Source organism: Sinocyclocheilus rhinocerous, unplaced genomic scaffold (assembly GCF_001515625.1).
Source record: "Sinocyclocheilus rhinocerous isolate Xijiao unplaced genomic scaffold, SAMN03320098_v1.1 scaffold1238, whole genome shotgun sequence".
Taxonomy (NCBI): Eukaryota; Metazoa; Chordata; class Actinopteri; order Cypriniformes; family Cyprinidae; genus Sinocyclocheilus; species Sinocyclocheilus rhinocerous.
The window spans coordinates 586,828-607,755 of record NW_015662954.1 but is presented as its reverse complement, the minus strand read 5'-3'; the positions used below and the strand labels follow the sequence as shown (position 1 = coordinate 607,755).

At 34.2% G+C, this 20,928-nt stretch overlaps 1 protein-coding gene across 1 annotated transcript in view; it reads left to right on the top strand.

The window, feature by feature from the left end:
* Positions 1 to 1,873: 1,873 nt before the first annotated feature.
* Positions 1,874 to 20,928, top strand: part of LOC107728569 (protein strawberry notch homolog 2) — a 58,777-nt gene continuing 39,722 nt past the window's right edge. Inside the window, 3 exon segments of the mRNA XM_074560135.1 lie at positions 1,874 to 2,043; positions 15,133 to 15,315; positions 16,403 to 16,482. Coding sequence (XP_074416236.1) covers positions 15,214 to 15,315; positions 16,403 to 16,482 — 182 coding nt within the window. The 5' untranslated portion in view covers positions 1,874 to 2,043; positions 15,133 to 15,213.

Sequence of the window (20,928 nt, the reverse complement as noted above, 5' to 3'; positions counted from 1 at the left end):
ACACTTTTACTACAATAAAACCATGGTTAATTTTCGTAAGCTAGTTTCTGTTGGTTTGTACATGTCAGCTTTTACATTGTTGCTATTTGATTGTTTTGTGTTTCGTTATACAATTTAAATACATTTAATTATACCTATATAATATATTTTAAGTGCTGGTAATGTATGTTATTGGAGATTTTTATTTTTATTTATTTATTTTTATTTAATTTTTATTAAACCAAACCTGAGCAATATTCGGTGCAGTTTTTCATGAAGGAACAATATATTTTTTCAGCTTTATTAGGCTCCTTTTTTATTGTTCATTAATGTACAGTACGATACATATAGTCCTATCTGACAGTTGTATTTATCGGGATGTAGGCTATACAATGACAAAAATCAAGTACAATATCATCTAAGTTCCACTTCCCATATCTGTTTATTCTTCAGTTACAGTAGCCTACATTTATTCAGCATTACGCACAACATAGTTTTCTTTTTGCATAAGAAAAGGAAGTCTGTTTGTATCACTATGAGTTGGCTAACTGGGGAAAAAAAACGATTGTGAGGTATGAAAGTGATCATGTGACATACTTTTGGTTATTCACATCTATCGTAAGTAGAATTAATTAATGTAATCAAAGGTCATTAGTCCAGCAGCTTTACATTTAGCCATCCTATTTAAAACTCTGTCACACTGTAAACTGTTTACAGTTATTAAGTATAGAAGTTACGTTTTATTTACACCTCAGCTCTTTGCATCTTTGACGGTTTGTTGAAACCTGCTTGCAGACAGTCCCACGGTCGAGACAGGTACTGTGCAACAGCAGGCTACATAAATAGGCCTACCATCCAAATAAAAGTGCTTTTGCGTTCCATTGTTTCTTTTATATGCACTAGAATGATGTCTTTGACTATTGGGCCTAGTTTGACTGCTTTTGCCGTGTTTTTAAACGGTTTGTTAGGACGTAGACCTTGCGTTTTTCAATACCCCTGCCTGTCGTTTCTCGTGTAAACGGTCCCGTTGTTCATTCAACTCAGTTCGTTCTGTGTAAACTCTAATCTACTAGAGGATCTGCAATGCTTGAGAATATTTGCAAGTTATTAGAGTAAGATTAGAGTACTTGATCTTTTTAGTTCCAGTTCCACTGCGTTGTAGGCAAACATAGCCTAAACTACAAAAATTAACCACGAATTAAAATTCATAAACTACGAATATAATTTTTTTTTTTACTAGGCTACAAATTAAACCAAAAAACCATGGTTACTGTAGTTAAACCACGGTAACCACAAATGAATGGTTTTGCTACACTAACCATAGTTTAACCATGGTATTTGTAGTAAAACTGTGATTATACAAATGGTAATCAATACGCCAAAAATCCATGGTTTCTACACTTTTACTACAATAAAACCATGGTTAAATTTCACAAGGACAATCTGTCCAAAAAGCTCTTGTCTCATCTTACAATTGACCTGTGAGGGCTGCATTATTGTTAGAGAATAATCAATAAACAAAACTGCTTTATTTATTTACTTATTTATTCATTCATTCATTCATAATATTTTGGTCTGTATGGTTGGTTTGCTTGCCAAATAAGACACTACAGTTCTACCAATTTTTAATTTTAACAATAGAATAGAATTTTGACCCTGTAAGACAAAACCAACGGCTATTTAGCTCTGTATCCACAAGGGCGCGCAACAAACTAAGAAATTATCAATTAATACCTAAAAGTCTAAAACACTCTCAAACATATTTTAAACATCGTAAAGTTATATATAATATTTCTTCAAGACATTCTGACTACCAAAACACGACTTTTCGTTATTTTATTCGTAGGAGTCCAGACAGACGCGTTGCGTCGCGTCCCATACGTTGATTCGCGTCCAGTCACTCAGACGTGTCAGTGAAGGCAGTCGCGGAAGTATCGGCTTTCAGTTCAACATGGCTTCAAATGCGACGAGCTGAGAAAAACCAGGGCTATTTTCTATTTCACCACTCCCGAGGCGTCAGACGAGGAAAAAGACTTGGGAAATATATTCAACAGCTGCATTCAAGTAAGCATTCAAGTAAGCAAGTCCAGTCAAAGAGTTTTGAGAGTTGTTTGTGTACCGGTTTCTAAATCGTCCGGCGCATGCGCAGTGCATATGCGTAGCGTATTTTCAGAGTTAGATTGTCAGTTACGAAAACTTCAAATTATTTAACGTTTAATGTCTTTAATTGTACTGTTTTGTGTCTTAGTGGATTTCTAAAGATATTAGTTCGAATAGGTAGTTTTAATGTCTGAAGTGCTGTTATAAAGAGTCACTGGGGTCGAAATAAGTTTTGTGAGGCAAATATGATTTTACCTAACGTTAACTTAGTTGTGCTGCGTAGTAAAACGGGACCAATTTGGTAAATAAATACCGCTAATACACAGGTTTCAGAAGAGCAAAATACTAAAATAACTACTTGTTTATTATGTTGACTGCTTATAAAGACTCTCAACTGTTACGTTTCTAATAGCGGAATTGCACTTTCTGTTTTCATCTCTGTCGTATCTGTCTTTCCTTAAGGTTTACATATATTGTTTTACCTAACGTTAACTTAGTTGTGCTGCGTAGTAAAACGGGACCAATTTGGTAAATAAATACCGCTAATACACAGGTTTCAGAAGAGCAAAATACTAAAATAACTACTTGTTTATTATGTTGACTGCTTATAAAGACTCTCAACTGTTACGTTTCTAATAGCGGAATTGCACTTTCTGTTTTCATCTCTGTCGTATCTGTATTTCCTTAAGGTTTTTACCAATTTGGTAAATAAATACCGCTAATAAACAGGTTTCAGAAGAGTAAAATACTAAAATAACTACTTGTATATTATGTTGACTGCTTTTAAAGACTCTCAACTGTTACGTTTCTAATAGCGGAATTGAACTTTCTGTTTTCATCTCTGTCGTATCTGTCTTTCCTTAAGGTTTACATATATTATCAGTATGTTGAATGCTTCTCTAGTGCGCTACTTAAACGTAATAAATGTGACATTTCTAATTTAGGTGATGAAATAGGTTCATTAATAAGGGATGAGTGATATTGAAACCAAGAGTGTAAACCCTTCAGGCTAGAGCTGGGCTTGTCTGAACTAATATTGTACTGTAAAATACATCAACCTGTTGTTGTTTAGTTTGGTTTCAAAGTGATTTTTCTCAGTTCACTAATAAATCAATGGCATATTGTGTCTCATAATCATGCAAATCATAGATCTGACTGTAATTCTTTCACTTCTCTGAATGGACAGTCATTTCTGGGAATTATGTTTCCGAGGAATGCTGTGATGCAAACTAACCGTTCCATGGGAAGCGATTAAGGGAGGATCACGGCCCAGTCCCTGTCATTCGTTCTCTGTAAAACCCTTTGGAGAAGTGAATAGAATAGTGTTATGTCTTTGTTTATTCTGGTGATATCGGCCTTGTTGGTCAGATATGACGGACCCAGCTGATTGTGTAACTGCAGAAGTCACGCAAACTTCCCTCTTCTTTCTTTGCCAGCAGAGTGTGGAGAAGCTCAATTAGAAGTCTCTTGTTCTCCAACCGATGACGCAAGCTGACATCACTTGGTCTAGACAGTTACATGGGGAGGGAAACAAAAGCAATTATGGCCATGTTTTGTTTTGGAATGACAGAATACCATATGTAAAAGACAAAAAGTTTCTTGAAACATGTCCGAACGTATCTGGTACACACTGCACCCATTCTGCACCAATAGCGTAAGAAACTGAAGCCTTTTTAGGATTACAGGTGCATCTCAATAAATTAGAATGTCGTGGAAAAGTTCATTTATTTCAGTAATTCAACTCAAATTGTGAAACTTCAGCAATAAAATGTGTCACTCAACTTTGTTAACATGCTTGGATACAGCACTCCACAACATTCTAATTTATTGAGATGCACCTGTATATAGATTTTTTTTTTTTGCGTTATGACATTATTTAAATGTCAATTTTACACATGGGTCAGAGACAAGAGTTTAAGTATGCACATAATAATAATAAAACATAATTTAACTACTCACAGATGTTTTTGTAATTTTAATGCATATATAACAAAAATATATTTATAATATATTAAATTGAAATATTTTTTCCTGTGGTTTATTGACATTGATTTATTGTTTTTCCAAACTACAATGCAAAAAAAAAATTTCAATCATTTTTTCTAAAAATGTGGACCAAATTGTTGAAATTTTTCATTTTAGTTACTTCTGTTTTTTATTGCTTGGTTGTTTTTTACCTAAATTATTGCTGCAAGATTAGATGATTATCATATGAAACTGAATATTTTTAAAGGAAGATGTGTCATCTAGGCATGACTGTTATTGAATTGTTAACCAATAAATCAAATGTTTCATTTTTTTTATAACCTTGTTGCTGTCTTCTCGACAGTGGAATCTACAATTAAACTGTAATCTTGTAAAAATGAAGACAAAAAAAGTTTAGTAACTGAAAACAGTGATATATAATTTAGATATTATATTTAAATGAATATAAATAATTATTATATAGTTATAATAAATGATATTCACCCAGAAACAGAACAAATAATCCATCAAAATGTGACAGTTTGATGCACTTTAGTTCATGATTCTGGTTATTTATTAGCTGTTTCTTTGTTAGTTTTGGCTCAAAGCTGTGCGTGTAATTCAAACAGCCAGTTTGTATTTTGGTGCACAAAGCTCTGTTGTGTAGTACAAGGAGGGTACAAAGCTCTCTAGCAGTGATTTAACTCAAGATAGTGGTCTGGGGCCCGGGCTGAGAACCCTTCCTGCTTCCGTTTGGAGTGTTTTCTCATATTCTCGTTGAATCTCATTCATGCGTTTCAGTGAGGAATAATACTGCTGCTGTAGCAGTGTCTTTGTGTGTAAATACTGCCTTACCAATGCAAGTGTTCAGTTTCTGGAATTTAGGTAATGGTTCATGTATTAAGTGTGAATTAGTGCCGGGAAGAAGTGCCATGGGGAGCCACCATGATTGGTGCTGGTTCAAGTCCAACAGGTTACACAAACATTGAGTGATGTTTATTTCACAAGCCTTCATTTGAGTATAATATTGGTGGCAGTAACTTGACTGTGATGCTTAGGCTGACAGAATGTGTCTTAAGCTTGCCACAAAGAAATTTTACGAGTTGTAGTTTTGAGTCAGCGCACATCTAAAAGTATTTTATTTTATTATTTTATTTTGTATTTTATTTTTCATTATTTTGTAATATACTTTATTTAATTATTATTTTATTTCATATTTATTTTTCTTTGTTTTTATTTAGTTATTTTATATAATTTTATATAATTTTTTTTGTATATTTGATTTCAATTGTTATAAAAATCAGAATTTTTTTTTTTACATAAGTTATTTATTTTATGTTATTTCAATTTATTTAATTTAAAAATGTATCCTTTTTGTTGTTATTATATTTTTATTATTATTCAAATCTTTACAGTGTTTTTACACAATTTCTCTCTACACTTCTCTGTGGCCTCCTGGTTTGTAAACTCCTTCTGTAGAACATAATTGTAGCGCCAATGGCTGTTCCTCTACTAAGTGCTGATTGTGCACAAGGAATGTGCATTCAAGGAATGTTTAACTCTGATAGTGAAATACAGAGCACGTACACCACGGCAGAACTAGCTGTGATGTTTTCTCGGTCGTCAGTCGTAACATCTGATTAGCAATCCATGTTGTTCCTGCGACGTCTATCCTGGAAGTAAATGGGATTTCAAGGCATAATTTGCACATCTTGGGTCCGAAGGAACACGGTGATCTGGGAAACCCGTCTGATGTGGAAATACAAAGACGGTACCAGGAGTGACGGCGATGTTGTTTGTAAGTGGAAAGCTTTTTTATTGAGAGATGTTGAGTTGTTTTGAGGTCAGGAAGATAGCTTCAAAATCTCATGGTGGTTTGTCCACCCCCAGTTTTCCCATAACTGGCCGCTCAATCAGTTTCTCTATGAAAAAGCCTTTGTTTTCCTGTATCAAATCGCCTCACCAATGCACCAATTACACTTTCTTCTTGAACAAATACCTCCTCCAGGATGAAGTCAGGGGTGTTTTTAGGTATCCGTCCCTGAATTTCTGCCCTTTATAGGTTTCCCTGGGACTGTCTTTACTGGGGATGTAACGATTAACCGCGAGCCGGTTGAAAATCGATTCAAATATGCGTGAATCGAATCGTGAGTTGAGTGAATCGTTACATCCCTAGTCTTTACAGTCTGTGTAAATATTATGTAATGCTTTTTCCTTTGGATGCAAATTACGTCGGTTCTCGGTTTTGACGGCACCCCAGGAACGTGAGTGTGGCTTGTTTTGCTGTTTTCCTTCGCTCTGTCATTTAGTCGAATCAGCAGCAGTGCGGTTCAGTGTCGGTTTCGTGACCCCTGGCAGAAATGAAGGCCGGGTTTGGAAGGAATCGTGAAGGCGTCACGCTGTGCATCTGGGTCAGTGTTGTGCTGGAAGAGGGCGGCAACTGACAGTAAGACCACAGACGGTGCAGTAAGAGGAAAAAAAGCAGCATGCGCTCGTGTCCCTATACACTCTTAAAAATAAAGGTGCTTGAAAGGTTCTTCTATGGCATCGTGAAGCAACTTTATTTTTAAGAGTGTAGGTTTTCTGCATTTGGCGTATAAAAATGCAGATCAGTTTCTGAATGTTTCGCACCTTGTTTTGGATTTCATGCCTGCTTGTTATAACTATTTAACTATGTAATCTATATACATGGTCCATATAAATAAATATGTAATTTTGCAAACTGCAACTTTGACTATCTGCTTGATGTCTGGTCAATTCTGTAACTTTTTCTGCAACAGCTTGGATTCTCATTTAAATTATGCCGCATCATTGTGGTCTGCAGCCAGTGTTTTTTTAGAACTTTTTTTTTCTCTTAAACCGGACTCACACTACAGGATTTTTAGCCCGATTTAGCCCTGATTTTCCCCTCCCGAGAATCAGAGCAAAAATCTTGTCGAGCACCTCGATCGGTCCCGATGTTCAGCGCAGATTATCGAAGGAAACTGCTACTTGACGTTTTGTAGTAACATGACTGTCTGAATGTGTGGAAAACATATCACAACCGTAAAGAGAAAGAGAAGCGCTGGGGTGGAATCGCCTCGTACCGGGAGAGTGCAGAAAGCTGCTAGCACGCTAGCTGTAAACATTGCTGACTAGCTGCTCCGTGAGATCACGTGAGGCATGATAATCTTAATAATATCTTGTAGTAGTGTGTAATGCGCCACGAATTTTCAATCTTGTAGTGTGTGCATGTTTAAGATTTGAGGGAAGATAATCTGCAAAGATTCTCCTTATGTGTGTGCTGCAACCAGATTTCATAATCGGTTAGGATTTTAAACGCCCTGTAGTGTGAGCCCGGCTTTAGTTATGCAAATGTCCATTTTTTATAAAAGTTTAAAAAAATGTTTCTTGGTTATGCAAACAACCTCAAAACGTTTCCCAGGAGACGTTCATGTTTTTTTTATATATATTGCAAGAACGTTATTTCTTGGTTATGCAAACAACCTCCAAATGTTCTTCCGGGAATGTGTCAATTTTTTAAGCTTTAAAAATGTTTTTTTCCGTGGGTATGTAAACAACCTCCAAATTTTCCCCAGAAACGCATTCAGATTTTAGATGTTGTAAGAGCATTTTTTTCTTGGTTTTGCAAATGTCCTCCGAAAGTTATACAGGGAACGCTTCTTTTTAAAAATATGTTAAGAATGTTAAAATGAACGTTCTTGGTTATGCAAACAACCTCTAAACATTTCCCAGGAGACGTTCTTGTTTTTGTTTTTTTTATGTTGCAAGAACGTTATTTCTTGGTTGTGCAGATATCTTCCAAACAATTTTTATTTTTTTTTATTTTTTTTTACACTTTAAGAATGTTTGTTTTTTTCTTGGTTATGCAAACAACCTCCAAACATTCCTTGGAGAAGAGGTCCAATTATTTATTAAGTTTTTAAAGAATATATTAGTTATGAAAATGTCCTCCAAACATTGTCCAGTGAATGCATCCAGGTTTTTTTGTTTGTTTGTTTGTTTGTTTTTTCAAGTTTTAGGAATATTTTTTTCTTTGTTATGCAAATATCCTCCAAACATTCCTCTTGGTACATATCCAGTTTTTGTCAACATTTTAAGATTTTTTTTTCTTGAATATGCAGACATCTTCCAAAACAGCAATGTTGATTACATTCATGTTCATTAATTCAATTTTGTAAATCATAAATTAACTAACTTAAGTTTGTGGCCTGAATTTTCATGACCTTTTATAGGTGCATAAACATAACAATTTGACAAATCCAGTAATTGTTTTTTTTTCCCTCAGAAACCTTAATTTTAACAACTTTTAAACAAAACATTAATGGGAACTTCTTGGTATTGAAACATTTAGCCTAGTGCTGGGCGGTATACCGGTTCATACCGAATACCGGTGTTTATTTTTGTTATGATATGAATTTTTAAAATACCGCAATATGTCTTTTTAAAAATATTTTAAGAATGTTAAAATGAACGTTCTTGGTTATGCAAACAACCTCTAAACATTTCCCAGGAGACGTTCTTGTTTTTTGTTTTTGAACAACGTTCGGAACGCGACACTGTTTGAAAGGGGTCCCTTTTCACTGTCACACTGTGGTGAGGGAACAGCTGTATGTGTTACTAAGCGTGAATGTTCCGAAACTGAAGCTGTAGAACTAATAGAACTTGATGACGCAGAAGAACTCATCCACAATATCCACATTGACCGCCACAAATATCCACCGCCCCCTGCCATCAGCTCCCGCGTCTCACACACACGAGCGCGACTTTAGCACTAGATTTAGCAACTTTCAGACCCTTTTAGTGGCTTTTTTCCATAGAATATTCATACTGACAAACCTAGCGACTTTTTTGGATAAACCTTAGCTATGGTTCAGTTGGAAGATTTCGCCAGTGCTGTCCTGCGAACGCGAGGTCTGACTTTCCCGGAGAAGTGTTACCTCTCTCGGCGTCTGTTCTGTGCAGTGAGCGGCAGAGAAGCAGCGCATTCAGTTGGCCGCACCGCAGCCAGCTCGTCAATAAATGAGTACAAAACAGCGTTTCCTAGCACCTGTCGCTTACTGATTGTTTGGAATTATAAATATGAGCGTAGTTCGTCTGTTACATGCACTTTTTTGTTTGTTGTTTTTTTTTAGTTTGTTACTCAGACGCAGGCAGTGCGCTGCATGAGACAAAAAAGTAATATAGCCAAAACAACCGCATAGCTGCTCTTTAGTGTAGATGCATGTTGATTTTATCAGACGATGCTGCGATTATAAATGAGAGTGACTCCTGCTTAACATGTATTCAAAGGGGTCGTGTTTAGTCACTATTTAGTGTGGTATTTTTTGACAATATTCACTCATCATGATAGTAAAATAGGGCATTCTAAGTCAATATACTGCAGTATTTCCTCTCTCAATCAGTAGAAAATATGGTTAACACCCGGTCATGCATAAAAAAAAAATACCGTCATGTACCGTGAAACCGGTATAATTTTGAAAAATACCGTGATATAAATTTTTGGTCATAGCGCCCAGCACTAATTTAGCCTACTACTAGACCGTTGCTCCATGCATTTGCTCTGATTTTCAACACATTTCTTCTTCTTATATGATTTAATGTTGCTGACATGCTGGAAAAAGACTTCATAAAGCCACCAGCTACGCAGATCCCTTTTAACGCGGCGGTCTAGCTTTGAATAGCCTCCATTGATCGCAGGTTCTGAATGACATCGGTAAACCTCTGAGATGGCTCTCTCCTTCAATGAAATGAAAGCCCGTTATGACTCACAATGACTTCAGAACATTCATTCTGCTGATGCTTTATAATAGTAAATGTCCCACCCAGATAGACAATATTGCTGTAATCGTGATCAAACAAAGAGGTTGAATGATAGAAATACAGCCTAAGTGGTGTATTTTTCAATTGAATTAGTCATTTTGACTATTATTTCTGTCATGGTTACCATTTGCCTCCAGCTGTTTAGATGATTCACAGAAATCCGGAACAATTTGTAACGTACTAGCCGTTCCGTTCAGTTCAGTGGTTTGATCAGTTTCACTTTGAATGTCTCTTTTGACTGTTTCAATTGACTGCTTCAGCAGAATTAAATGTTCAGTGATAAAATACTTTCTCCTTTCTGGCTTAATGTAACAAATTTCTATGTTGATTCCTGTATTTTACTGTATTTTTAATGTTACTGAAAGAAGTCTCTTTTGCTCACCAAGTCTACATTTACAGTATTTGATAAAAAATACAGTAAAAACAATAAGATGAGTAATATTGTGAAATATTATTATGATTTAAAATTACTGATTTCTATTTTAATATATTTTAAAATGTAATTTATTGCTGTGATGGAAAGCTGAATTTTCAGCATCATTACTCCAGTCTTCAGTGTCACATGATCCTTCAGAAATCATTCTAATATGCTGATTTGCTGCTCAAGAAACATTATTATATTCAATGTTGAAAACAGTTGCTAATACTTTCTTTCTTTTTCAGGATAATTTTATGAATAAAAAGTAATAAAAAAATTAGAAAAAAATCTAATTTAATAATCAGTTCAATTTAATACATCCTACCTGAATAAAAGTATTAAAAAGTATTTATTTTTAAAAAAAAATCTTACTGTCTGCAAATATATAACAGTTGTATCAGTGCAAACTTTAAAAATATATATATATATTTTAATCATTTATTTATAAATTTATTGCTTGTTTCGCAATTTTGCTTAAGCTCTAATCATTTAATACCACTGCAAAATGTAATATTAAAAATTAAATATTGATTTTTGTACATTTGTCCATTTATTATGTTGAGATGCCTAAATTTACTAAAATTAAAACATTTAAGTTGAATTTTTTAATTAAGTTTTTTATTTTTAATATTTTTAGACAAAATACTATAATATTTATTTGAATATTTATAAAAGGATTGTAATATTTAGAATTGACTATAAATTGGTTATCGGCCATGACTGATAAATTAATATTGGCTTATCAGTACTGGCCATAATTTTGAATATAGGAATACCCAAGACAAGAGGAGCTTAACTAAATAAAACAGAAAGATTAATGTTTTTTTTTTATCATAATTGCTCTATTAATCTTGTGGCTTTTGAATGTGACAGCACCCAGAGTAACTTTTTCCTCTCTTGAATATTTAATCTCTCAATCAATGTGTCTGGTTTTGCCATTGCAAACACGTTTGGCCGCACTTAGCATGCTTAGTTTGTTTCTCTAATTGCATTAGCTTCGACTGTTTCCAAACAAGTGTCAGCATGATTTTCCTGGGATCGTCTGCCCTGAGTTCGCAAGCTCGGCTTTCCCAGCCAGTCATGTGAAACCCATTGAAGGCAAGATAACTCGCACTCGTTTGGCTCTTCCTAACAAGACCTTTACCCAGAGATGAAGGTCTAACGAGGACAAAACGATACAACTCAGGTTTGGCATCAGAAACAGAAGCTAGTTGACAAAAACTAGTTGAATCTTGGTTATATCCATGAACCAGTGTTTCCCCTGCCATTATATTAGGGGGGCGGCCAACTGCAGACGCGCGGTTTTGTTTACTACTTGTACTGAAGCGCGCGTGACGCTTCCGGTGATTTTAGCGTCTGGTTTAACTTGAAGGCATTGCGGCAGAAATATATTACTATTCAGTAGAATGTACGTAATAGGCTGCTACTACTACTACTAAAATTATTAAAACCTTATTTGTAAGGAATAATCATACAATATTTCTTCAATGTTTTAATTGTAAAAACATTACAATTAAAGACATGCTAAAACAGAATTTGGTAACAATAAAACATAAGGTTGGGAAAAATAAAACATTTCCTAGGGCCCTAAACATGTAATTTTTGTTACATTTTTAATAAATTTATGTTAAATTGATTAAATAATTAGACATGCTTTTTGATTAATAAAATTTAATTTAACCATTAAAAAGGTTCAGTTTAATTTTAGATCACACGTTTCTGGACGTCTTCCATGTGCTCATCGTAACATGGCAGAATGTGAGCCATGTCCTTAACTCACTCTTGAGGAGAACATGGGAAACCCCTGATGGTGATCCATACCATACCACAAGCCTTAGGACTTTTTTTACCCTCACATCATGCATGTTTTCTTTTCTTCCCACACCTTGAAAGACATCTCGGTTAGCCTCTAGTGCCGTGCGAGAGATCAGAGAAGATTAGAGGAACCGTGTGAGGCATCCGTCAGGTCTCGCGCCGCATGCAACAGTCTCATGGGCTGAGGTCTCGAAATAAGCTCCTAAGCTTTCGTAATTCACACCATCTGCAAGCCTCCGATTACCGTGATTATCAGACAGGCACTTGTGAATCGACTTAATTGTCATTGCACGTTTGTACAACGAAATTCAAGGCGCAACTCCTTGTGGTAGAAAAAACATACAAAAGAATATAAAGAGATTAAACAATACACATATTGCACAGTTTTTTGTCCTGAACTGTAGTTTGTTTAGCTCGGTTGGTTTTCTTCCTTCTTGAAGGAATTCCCCCTTCTTGTCTCCACCAGTGATGACTTCATCCGTCCTATTTTTAGTGTTTACTGCTAAATAACAAATTAATTTATTCAAATACAAGGTGTTTAGATGGTTTTGGAGGCCAGATTGTAGAACTTTAAGGAATTCCCCCTCCTTGTTTTCTCCACTAATGACTTTTCGTCTTGTTTTTCGTGTTTAGTCCTAAATAACGAATCCATTTATTGAAATGTGACACGTTTAGATGGGTTTTGGAGACCAAACTAAATCTTTTTTTTTTTGTTCTTGAAGGAATTCCCCCTTCTCGTCTTCACTACTCTTGACTTTTTTTCACCCTATTTTTAGTGTTTACTGCTAAATAACAAATTAATTTAGTGAAATACAAGGTGTTTAGATGGTTTTGGAGGCCAAATTGAAGAACTTTCTTCCCTCTTTAAGGAATTCCCCCTCCTTGTCTTCCCCACTAATGGCTTTTCGTCGTATTTTTTTGTGTTTAGTCCTAAATAACGAATCCATTTATTGAAATATGACACGTTTAGATGGTTTTGGAGGCCAACATTTTTTTCGTTCCCTTCTCGTCTTCACCAATACTGACTTTTTCGTCCCATTTTTAGTGTTTCCTCCTAAATAACAAATTAATTAAAAAAACGTTTAACTTTTTTCCTCCTTGTCTCTGCAAGTAATTAGGCTACTTTTTCATTATATTAACAAATCCATTTATTGAAATATAATACGTTATAAACGGTTTAGATGGTTTCGAAAGCCAAACCGAAGGATTTTCTACCTCTTTCTAACTCTTCTAACTGTTTTTCTAACTCTTCTTGTCTCCACAACTGATGACATATGTGTCCTGTTTTTAGTGTTTCCTCTTAAATACCAAATCCATTTATTGAAATATGATGCGTTTAGATGGTTTTGTAGGCCAAACTGAAGGATTTTCTTCATTCTTGAAGGAATTCCCCCTTTTCGTCTCCACCACTCATGACTTTTTTCACCCTATGTTAAGTTACTTCCTAAATACCAAATCAATTGAATGAAATACGATGCGTTTAGATGCAACACATCAGGTTTGCGACGCCACTAGTCGCAAGGTAGCAATTCTTCTCTGTTAATGTTGATGTTTTCTTCAAACCTATGTTTAGAAAGGTTATTTGAAAAAATGGTCTGTCATGTACCTTTGGTGCTTCCTTCTCGTTTCAATACAACTTCCCAGTTTTATTACCTTTAGTAGTTCTTTCATTTGTTTTTGTTTTTTCTGGGTTTTATGTGAAATCTGGATTTTATGTAAAATAAAACCAGTGTGTGCTTCATTCCTGTGAAAATCTCTATCCATGGTGCTTTCTCATCTTTTTTTTCTCCATCTTCCAGTAAAGATAATGGTGCTTTACAGGAAGAGGACATTTGGGAACTCAATAGTAATCAGTATTGATTGTCCTTTGTGGCAGGGGTTTAGAAAGATGGACACCTCTTACTGGGATGCATTGACTGCTCAGGCATTCGACGGCGTAAGAAACATGGATGTAACCTCAGAGGTTGTTAAGTGTTTTTTTAAGATGTGAAATTAAAATAATGTTTTATTTTAACTTTTTTTTATTTTAGAAGTATTGTTTACTTCTTTAAGTCCCTGTTTTTTTTTTTTCAGTGCACGTTATTGCAGAGAAAAACAAATTAACAACTTCCTAATGAGAAACACAAGTTGTTTTGTGCTTCTGAGAATTTCCCTTGCGTAACAATCATCGTCCCTTCATGTGATACCAAGATGTTTGTTCTCTTAATTCGAACTGCTCTGTGGCTCAAAATGTCTCAATTTTGTATCCTCACAAGGAACTCTATTCAAATATTACCCTTTTGCACGTAAGAGCCGTCACACAATCTCAGTCAGTGAAAGCCTTCATAGGTTTCTGTGTGAAACTTTACGCTCCTCTAGTTGATGATAATAGATCTATTCAGAGTGTCTGGAGAGCAGATTGTTTTTGTGTGTTTAATCTAAAAATGTGACCCTGGACCACAAAACCAGTCTTAAGTCTCTGGGGTATATTTGTAGCAATAGCCAAAAAAAACATTGTATGGGTCAAAATTATCGATTTTTCTTTTATGCCAAAACTCATTAGGATATTAAGTAAAGATCATGTTCTATGAAGATATTTTGTAAATTTCCTACTGTAAATATATCAAAACTTAATTTTTGATTAGTAATATGCATTGCTAAGAACTTCTTAGCAATGCATATTACTAATCTGGGCAATTTTAAAGGCGATTTTCTCAATATTTAGATTTTTTTGCACCCTCAGATTCCAGATTTTCAAATAGTTGTATCTCGGCCAAATATTGTCCTATCCTAACAAACCATACATCAATGGAAATATTATTTATTCAGCTTTCAGATGATGTATAAATCTCAATTTCGAGAAATTGACCCTTATGACTGGTTTTGTGGTCCAGGGTCACAAATAATGATTCTGTCACATTTACTCACCCTCATGATTTTTTGTGTTTCTTTCTCCCCGTTTCTCTGAGGTTTTAACACTGACAGCATAACGCTCACCCACTTGTTTTTCCACCGTTAAGGACGTCCCGTTTCTCTTGTGTTTGTGTTCTCAGGTCATGGTGGGAAGACGCTGATCGGATCGTTCAGGTTTACACAGTGTGGGCTTCGGCCGTCACGAACAAGACTGCAGTCTGATGCCATCGCTCTCCATTCCGCCTGCCATGGACCGGCACATCTTTTCACATTCGGACGGACCTCAACTGGATGCCGGGGGGTTCATCCTTGCACCCTCTTTGGTAACTACCTCTCATTTCATTTAGCATCACATCTTAGCATCTAAAAGTGGTCCCACCAGTCAAAAACGTTTGAAACTACAACCATTCGGTTACTAGCCTGTATTATTAACCACAATGCCTTTGGTATTGAATCACACTTCTTACCAGCACACGTTTAGTATAAATTCATAAAGTTTGCATATAGTGTTCGTTACTGGTTTCCTTTTTCGAAAACTCGGGTCATTCGCTCTGATATCTGGCGAAACCTCAAGACTTTGGTGTGTGTGTGGGTGATAGAATGACGTCTTTGTGGTCACAGAGTCATTTTAACAGTTGGTAGACGCAATTCCTGATAAGCCATGCAGCTTTTTCTCACCGTTTTGTTAAAATACTGTTATCGTGTATCTCGTATTGTGACAGGGTTCAGTAAAATTCAAAGAATAAGATGGTTTAAAGTGGAAAAAGGAAGTGTTAAGGTAAATATTTGGGCGGTGATGAAGTACAGTGATGTCATCACGAGTGTAAATAGCACTTGTGCAAATGAAGGGGGTTTCCTGTAGACACAAATTTTAGATATAGACCGAATGACTCACTATTTTTATGCAGGCAATACTCGGCTCCGGTCAAAGTTGTAATGGTTATAAATGTTATTTTTGTTTTAGTTCCTATTTTATTTTCAATGCGCCCACTAAGTTTAGTTCTTTTTCACTTTGTGATTGTTAGTTTTAGCCATTTGTTGTTTTAGAAAATTTCCTTTAAAGTGACTATATACAGTATATATATATATATATATATATATATTTAAGTTTTGTTTCCATTTTATTCTCAATGTCTTGCTCCCACTTAGTTTTTACTTTGTGATTGTTACATTATTTGTAGTTTTTGGTAGTACATTTTATTTTAAAAAATGTTTAGTCTTGTATAGCCTATATATATAGAGAGAGAGTTTTGTTGTTTTTGTAGTAAATTTAAAAAAGTTTCTAATAGAAAACTATTATTACGTAGTGTGTGTATATATATATATTTTAGCTTATCAGCCAGAACTTTAATAGCGGTACATGATACATCCCTACCTAATACCTAAAACCTTTCACTTCCTCTCTTTCAGAGCCATGTGTTTGCCAACAACCCTTGGAGCTTCCCCCATCAGACCTACAGCTTGCCCTGTCCCGTGCAATCTGAAAACCAGTAAGTACCCAGACTTCTGTCTAATCACCATATCTGATACCTTCCACTGTTTTCCAAACCTAGAGGAAACCTAAAAGAAGTCCGAATGAATCCAAAAGTGACCCTTCTCAATTAACACGTGTTATCGTGCGTGTCATTCCAAAGAAAAAAAAACATGTTTGTCTTCGTAATCTTCCACCAAAATATATCTAAAATGACTTTCGTTTTCAGTTGCCCATATTTTCATATCTCCAATCCCTGACACATAAAATTTGTGTCCTGTTTCACTCATGCATCAGTTTATGGAAATAAACCGATACATTTTTAAATGTCATTTGATGTTTACCTTAAGAAAAGCGTATTGCCATTGTATTATGTTGGCCACAGGGAAGCCACTTGTGTAAGTTGAAGCAGTGGTTTCTTAGTTTTTTGAAGACCGTATTGTGTTTGCAACATCGATACAGGATGTCACAACAAGTCCCTTCATGTCTTCATGAACCGATGAGACGCAAGCAAAAACATCCCTGAACTTGACGTGACATATGATACGTACTTCGTCTGCAATTTTAGTCGACTTGGTGAAGCCCTTGGCACTCCATAATGATTTTTCATAAACATCTGCTTTGTTGCCACCCGGTTGCGCAAAAGACTGACTCAGCGGCTTTTGTTTAAAAAGATAGCATGGAAAAAATTTAAAGGGATAGGTCTCCAAAAGTTATACAGTGAAAGTCAATGGGGTCCAAACGATTTTGTTTTTGGACCCCATTGACTTTCATTGTGTGGACAAAATGATCTTATTTTGTTACTTTCTCTAAAAATGTCTGTTCATTCCTAGTTGTTGCTATGCGTGATCATTTCCCGTCGTCTTGTGATCAGGTGCCATCAGAGGTCATGTGAACGAATGGGTGTTTTGTTTACAGAGACTGGGAAGTCCTCTCTGTGTATTTATAGCACACAGTAGCGATTTATTGTAGCAATATTGCACAGGGAACCGAGGTGGATGAGATATATGTGTGCAAAGGTCGATGAGTTTGAAAACGCTGAAATAAGGGTCTCGGTATTAGAAAGAATAACAGTTTGTGGTTGCTGCTAGCGTCAGTGCTACATCCTCCACCCACTCCTTGGTGGAAAAACATCTCGATGCATTCACAGAATTTCATCGCTGGCAATGTGAAAACCTTTAATGCTGCTTTGACATTCATTAAAAAATATATATTCAGCATCAACTTATGCAGACAGACTAGGAAAGCACCAACTTCACGCTTATTAGTTTATGCTTTGTATTACATTCTTCCACAGCAAGACACCAGATAGCAGTTTTCCCACTTTCATGAGTCATAGCTAAACAGATGATTCAAACCTCAAAAATGTTGCTCATTTAGACAAGATTGTTATTTTTTTCTATTCTTAAATTGAAGTAAATATATTATCATTATTGTTTGTTAAATTATTATATTATGTTATAGCATTTTAATGTTATATAATTCAAGTAATTATATTATTAGTAATTATTATTAACTATAACTAAAATGATTATTATTCTAATAATTATAGAAAATAAATAAAAAATAATTAATAACAATACAATTAGTATGTTTATGATTGTTACTACTATTATACATCAATAATTATATTAATATTATTACTATTATTATATATTATTACTATCAATTAATTGTGATATTAATAAATAAAAATAATTAATAATAACATTATTAACATTATTATAACAATAATTAACTACATATTTTCAAAATAAATATTATTATTATTATTATTAGCTTTAAAAAAGATGGTAAAAAAGATTATTTGTAATTCAGAATACTATTAATACTAATAATAATATTATCAATACAATAATAACGATAATTAACATTATTATTACTGTTATTATTATTAATAGTAATTGCTATTAATTAATAATTATATTACTAAATAAAAATAATGATAATAACAAGAACAACAATCAATAGTAATAATAATGATAATATTAATTCAAAATTGCTGTTATTATTATTAGTAGTAGTAGTAGTAGTATTAATACTAACAATAAAAACTACAATTAACAATGTTTATTTAGTATTATTATTATTATTATTATTAATAGTAATTGCTATTAATTAACAATTACTGTATATTACCAAATAAAAATAATGCTAATAACAAGAAAAACAATAGTAATAAAAATAATAATGATTATTATTATTATTATTATTATTAATAATAATACCTTTTAAAATATGGACAATAATAATTCAAAATACGATTAATACTAATATTATCAATACAATAATAACTATAATAACATTATTATAATTTACATTTACATTTACATTTAGACATTTAGCAGACGCTTTTATCCAAAGCGACTTACAATTGGGGGATACATAAAGCGATTCTTCTTAAAAGACGTACTACCAGCATCATCCTCCTCCAGCCCAGGCCCACCCTCCTTACTCCGGACACCATCCCATGCCCCACGATGCCCGCTTCAGGGAAAAGAGGGTCGTTCGCTCTTTCGCCTCCAGTTTGGTAATGTTTAGCCACTTAAAACAGCTCAAACACTACCATAGCGTAGAGCTGGGCGATATGACCTAAAATCAAAACCTCGATTAATTGATTACCTCGGTTACGATAAAGAGAGAATTTTTTTTTTTTTTTTTATATAAAAAATTTAATTATTAATTTATTATTAATAATACTTATTGCTATTAATTAACAATTATATTACCAAATAAAAATAATGCTAATAACAAGAAAACAATAGTAATAACAACAATAATGATGATAATATTAATTATTTATTATTATTGTTATTACTATTATTTTGAGTGAGCAGAGGTGCAAAAGAGTTACCACTGTAAAAATGAATGTCTACTTTTTAATTGTTAGTCTGTGTACAAATGTGTCCAAATTTGTTTTCACTTTTTTGTTTTTGGTGCTGTTGTTGTTGTTTTTTTTGTTTTTTGTTTTAAATATAAATATTATACAGTATGTTGATTCTGACACACACAAAAAAATGTTTCTCTTTTTTTTTGGCACACTTTGAATCAGTGATAGTGTCATCTAGACATGTAGGAATCTCAGCGCTACAGTGGAAAAAAATAGTTCTGGTCCCTGGTGCCATATTTAATTTAACCAGTGGTGGACGAAGTACACAAATCAAGTACTTGAGTAAAAGTACAGATCCGTATAATAAAATATTACTCCAGTAAAAGTAAAAGTACTCAGTTTTCAATTTTACTCGAGTGAAAGTACAAAAGTACTTGATTTTTTATGCACTTAAGTAAAAAGTACCGATAGATGACTGTTTATTTTGCAGTGTTATATAGGCTACTTCATTTAATTTTATATTAGCATATATTTTTTTATAATCCTACTGCTCAAAATACCTGCGATTTCCCCAAAATAAACAATAAGGGAATAATGAATATAATAAGGAAAATATAATTAGATTTTCATAATGATTTTTTTCTTCTCAAACCTTGTCTGTGGTGTAAAAACACCCCTGGCCAAATGCCCAATTCGTGAATGAATCGTTTGGTGCGATTTGCGAACCGATTTAACGGGTTCATTGAAAATAATCAGTTCGTTCATGAATCAGACACCGCTTCTGCGTCTCGGAGCACGTGATATATAATAAAGAGTAACGATATGTTTTATGAAATGTAGTGAAGTAAAAAGTACAATCTTATGGTTTGGAATGTAGTGAAGTAAAAGTAAAAGTTGCTCAAAATAAAACTACTCCAGTAAAGTACAGATACTTGAAAAATATACTTAAGTACAGTAACGAAGTAAAACTACTCCGTTACTGTCCACCACTGAATTTAACACAATGAAAACAAGCATCGAGAGAGAGGCATACAGTCTGTTCAACACGTTGTAATGTGTATCTGTGTGTTGATAAAGGTGTCTAGACTTGGCTAGTGAGTGTTGTTTACCTGACCACCACACTCTGTCTGAAAGCAATAAAAAGACTGGACAAAAACAGGTTGTTTCGAGAGACTATATACTTTATTAGTATTTAAGTACTACCCTAAAAAGGACTTTATAATTCATTTTCCTGCACCGTTTGCTTCAGATACGAGTGATTTTTCTCAGAAGGATGAGATTACAAAAGGCAGAGACAGGCATTATGGGATGGTTCAGTGTTCCAGAGTGAATTGTATTGTGTTGATGGAATGCGCCTGAATCGATGTGCCAAACCTGCGGTGCAATATCAGAAGAAGGGGATTTCCATATAACCTCTGAGTCTGAGGATGTTTAATATGGACAAGTTTATTTGAGGAACACAAATGCACTCTTCGGCAAATTTGCTGCAAATTTAAATGAATTATAATTTTTACTTTATTAATAAATGTCCCTGGTCTTATAGTGTCATGTTAAGAGTATCATGTGCAAATTCATTTTTTATAAAAAACAAAAACAAAAACATTAAGCCCATCTGAGAAAATAATAATATAAACC